Raw genomic sequence first — 4,198 nt, 5'->3', positions numbered from 1 at the left:
GGACGCCCTTTGTTCAGGCTTTCCATCGTCTGAAAGCCTGAATATTCGTCCTGGCCTTATGTCTTAGTACTGCTGATGTTATCTCCATTTGGTTGCAAGTGCACCGTTCTTATTTTTCCCGGAATTTTTGTTAAGACCGGCTGATTATTTTTTTGTAACTTACCAGTCATTGCATTCCAGGGGTCATGCCTTCCAGGGGTCATCGTTTTGCCCTTGAGATGGTTCTTGCAATGAAGAACGATTTCACGGTCAGTAACCTACTTGGTACCGTTTTCCGTGTTCCACTTGGCCACGGCTGCGTAAACAATCAGCTCTCAATGTTGTTGAATGACTTTCATCTTAAGCAACATGTGTGCGCTAATATAAATTGAGAAAGAATATTTACATGTTATTTTTGTTGGAACAAAGACCTATTAAATTCTAAGTAATATACGCCGTTCTCTTCCAAAGTCACATGGGTTGATTACACAGTCAATGGGCTTCCGCCATTCTTAAATAGATATCAGTTCGGGCTGTGTGCGTGTGTTAATGCGAATTTGATAAGAATGCTTTTGTGTCGATTGTAGTCGATACAAGAACGATTTCGTTGTAACATATATGACATTTATCTACTGTGTTCGTAGGTGTTTACAACTGAATAGGCAGTGAAGTTCATCAGCTTTTGGCCTGTGAGTTGGGTGCATTCTGTTAGGCTAAAATACCGACCACCTCACAATCTTTTTGTTGTTACGGCCAGTCGCCTAACTTCTGCAACCAGTATGCAGGTGTGCTATCTGTATGTACCCTTTGTAAATGTTTAGTCTGAGTTCTGCTCGCCCACAACAGCTGCTAAGCGTGTGGTGCCCCAAATGGTTTCTAAGAGCTTGAGAGTGGATGTATTACGATCCAGCTGTAAACTCAGCCAGTTACTTATTGATCACACTTCCCTCCCATATCCAGTGCACTACATTAACATTACACTTATGTTAACATATCTTACCTCCAGGATTGCAATATGTTGTAACGTTGGAGTAGGTCATGTTACTGTTTTATTTAGAAAAGAACCTGGTCAGAGAAGGATAAATGCTCGAATATGGACCCGTAAATACAGGTTCTCTCCATTGCAAGATTAATTCCAGCACCGGTCCTACCGTACTTATCCTCTCTAGGGATTTTACAAAGGTGGAAAGAAAGGAAAACTGAAACACCGCAACGTAACGCTTATGTATTATTCGCGCAGAATCGTATAGCTACTCATATCGGAAAATAAAGGGAGGCAAATCCTCCCCATGGCAACATGGCTTCTGTTAACATATTTCAGGAATTCATGACAGTATTCTTACATAAACGAGAAAGATGCTCAATGGAGACGCAGATAGAATCACAAACAATACGTTGCAAATCTGTCAACTCTCAATATAAGGATGTACGCTTGTATTATAAAGAAATAAGCTACATAGAAGAGGTCAAATTATAGCAATCTTCGCAATGCTCTTTCATCGTCTCTAATCGAACGCTCTGCTGTACGTCTTGTAGCCATTAAATACGCCTCACACTGATTGGTCACAAGTGGGGACAATTGTGAAATGCCACGATGCCATCCAGAACGATTAGAGGTAGTGAGCTACAATGACATTGTGGCTGATTATATAACCTTTTCTAACAACTACATCAGAGTGTGTCCTTGGGCACTACGTGAAGTGTGCAGTCTAGAAGTGAAAGTAACAATTGTTAATGATTACGCTTGTTTGTGTATCACAGACGAAGCTCTCGAAGCCACTGACACGAGATTTCCAAATACCTTAATCTGCTCTTAGGGTTCATTAGAGTGTTTTTGATTGCTTGTAAAGGCAGAAAACACAGCCAGTTATAGAATAAACTGAAAGTCAAAGGTACTTTCGGTTCACCAACAATTTTTGTTGCTGGTGCACACTAAAGAAACGAGACAACAGTCGTTGAAATACGTAAAATTCATTTTTTTGTTTTAAATAATCCAAAGGTTGCTAACGAAAATTGAAAAATGAAGAAACAGAAACAAAATTAATGTGAACGCAACAGAAAACGAAAACACTGAACGAAAACGAAAACAGTAAAGTAAACATAACCAAAACTGAAAACAAGAACTTGAGAAACATAGAAACTATTTTTTTCATTGGGTGGAAATGGCACCCGAAGGATGGCTGCTGAGACTCTAAGCTGCCTCCCCTTCATAAACTTGCTCCATCTTGGCAGTATCCATTTGAGTCTCCGCTGCCAACTCCTCTAATTCTTCATGTGCTTGGTCCATCCTGTCATCATCTGTGAGACTGGCAGCTACACTCTCCTGTGATTCGTCACGTGCTTGGTCCATCTTCGCAGCACCAGCGAGACTCTCAGCTACTGTCTCCTCCACGTCTTCATGTGCTTGGTCCATCCTGTCATCATCTGTGAGACTGTCAGCTACACTCTCCTGCGATTCGTCACGTGCTTGGTCCATCTTCGCAGCACCAGCGAGACTCTCAGCTACTGCCTCCTCCACGTCTTCATGTGCTTGTTCCATCCTGTCATCATCTGCGAGACTGTCAGCTACAGTCTCCTCTGATTCGTCACGTGCTTGGTCCATCTTCGCAGCACCAGCGAGACTCTCAGCTACTCCCTCCTCCACGTCTTCGTGTGCTTGGTCCATCCTGTCATCATCTGTGAGACTGTCAGCTACACTCTCCTGCGATTCGTCACGTGCTTGGTCCATCTTCGCAGCACCAGCGAGACTCTCAGCTACTGCCTCCTCCACGTCTTCATGTGCTTGTTCCATCCTGTCATCATCTGCGAGACTGTCAGCTACAGTCTCCTCTGATTCGTCACGTGCTTGGTCCATCTTCGCAGCACCAGCGAGAGTCTCAGCTACTGCCTCCTCCACGTCTTCATGTGCTTGTTCCATCCTGTCATCATCTATGAGACTGTCAGCTACACTCTCCTGTGATTCGTCACGTGCTTGGTCCATCTTCGCAGCACCAGCGAGACTCTCAGCTACTCCCTCCTCCACGTCTTCATGTGCTTGGTCCATCCTGTCATCATCTGTGAGACTGTCAGCTACACTCTCCTGTGATTCGTCACGTGCTTGGTCCATCTTCGCAGCACCAGCGAGACTCTCAGCTACTGCCTCCTCCACGTCTTCATGTGCTTGTTCCATCCTGTCATCATCTGTGAGACTGTCAGCTACACTCTCCTCTGATTCGTCACGTGCTTGGTCCATCTTCGCAGCACCAGCGAGAGTCTCAGCTACTGCCTCCTCCACGTCTTCATGTGCTTGGTCCATCCTGTCATCATCAATGAGACTCTCAGCTCCTCCCTCCTCCACATCGTCACTGTTGCGCTCCATCTCGGTGGCATCCATGACACTGTCGGCTGCGCTTTCCTGTAACTGTTTACTGGCTTCGTCCACTTCGACAGCATACAGGAGACTCTTGAATGCCCCTTCCTCTAACTCGTCACGGGCTCGATCAATCTTGGTAGCGTCCACCTGGGGCAACCACGATGGATTTAGCTGCATTATTATACTACAAACAACATTATTCACCTAGAACTTATATTATAAAATTCATAAATTGTGATAGTTGATATTGAGCATTATTAGTTTGCGAGTGGCACCAGAGGTGTAAAAAACATCAAATCTGAACAGTACTGGTAATGGTTGGCAGCAGATAAATAATAGGCAGGCCTGTTATTAGCAAACAAAGTTTTGAGATTATGAACTTAATATATGGTTTGAATAAAGGTGTCTTCTGTTCTACAAGATAGCGTTGAGGTCCTCGTATTAGCAATAGGGCTGTAAAGAAAAAGTTTCACTGCAAATGGTTTGGATGTGGCTATGGACAGTGTTATAGAATTCTCCCTCCTGATGTTGATGTTTAAATAAGAGTCTTCTCACTGGAAGTTACCTGATTCGTTTGTACATTAGCACACGAAGAAAACTGTGTCAGTTATAAGCGTTATATGGTTTGAGATTCACAAGTGGCTCAGAATTCCTCATTTGGTCTTATTCTCTGAATTAATAGTGTTACACAATTGGCCCACAGCGAGTCCAGTCCTCTCAGGACAACCATCTTAACTTTAACATACACTATGTGATCAAAAGTATCCGGACACCCCCTAAAACATACCTTTTTCATATTAGGTGTATTGTGCCGCCACCTACTGCCAGGTACTTCATATAAGCGACCTCAGTGGTGATTAGACATCG

The 4,198-nt window shown here is 43.7% G+C and overlaps 1 protein-coding gene across 1 annotated transcript; it reads right to left on the bottom strand.

Annotated features, from left to right (window-relative positions):
* Nucleotides 1-2,170: 2,170 nt before the first annotated feature.
* Nucleotides 2,171-3,508, bottom strand: LOC126417042 (FK506-binding protein 5-like). Its single transcript, XM_050084933.1, has one exon. The coding sequence runs from the start codon at nt 3,506-3,508 to the stop codon at nt 2,171-2,173; it is 1,338 nt and encodes a 445-aa protein (XP_049940890.1).
* Between the last annotated feature and the right edge of the window lie 690 nt (nt 3,509-4,198).

The sequence above is a fragment of the Schistocerca serialis genome, chromosome 8 (genome assembly GCF_023864345.2).
Source record: "Schistocerca serialis cubense isolate TAMUIC-IGC-003099 chromosome 8, iqSchSeri2.2, whole genome shotgun sequence".
Taxonomy (NCBI): domain Eukaryota; kingdom Metazoa; phylum Arthropoda; class Insecta; order Orthoptera; family Acrididae; genus Schistocerca; species Schistocerca serialis.
The sequence above is the reverse complement of the archived record's forward strand: the minus strand, read 5'-3'. Positions and strand labels throughout refer to the sequence as shown.

Bases quoted from the DNA above. Each gene is read 5' to 3' on its own strand.
- LOC126417042 (XM_050084933.1), bottom strand. From the start codon at position 3,508: ATGCAGCTAAATCCATCGTGGTTGCCCCAGGTGGACGCTACCAAGATT.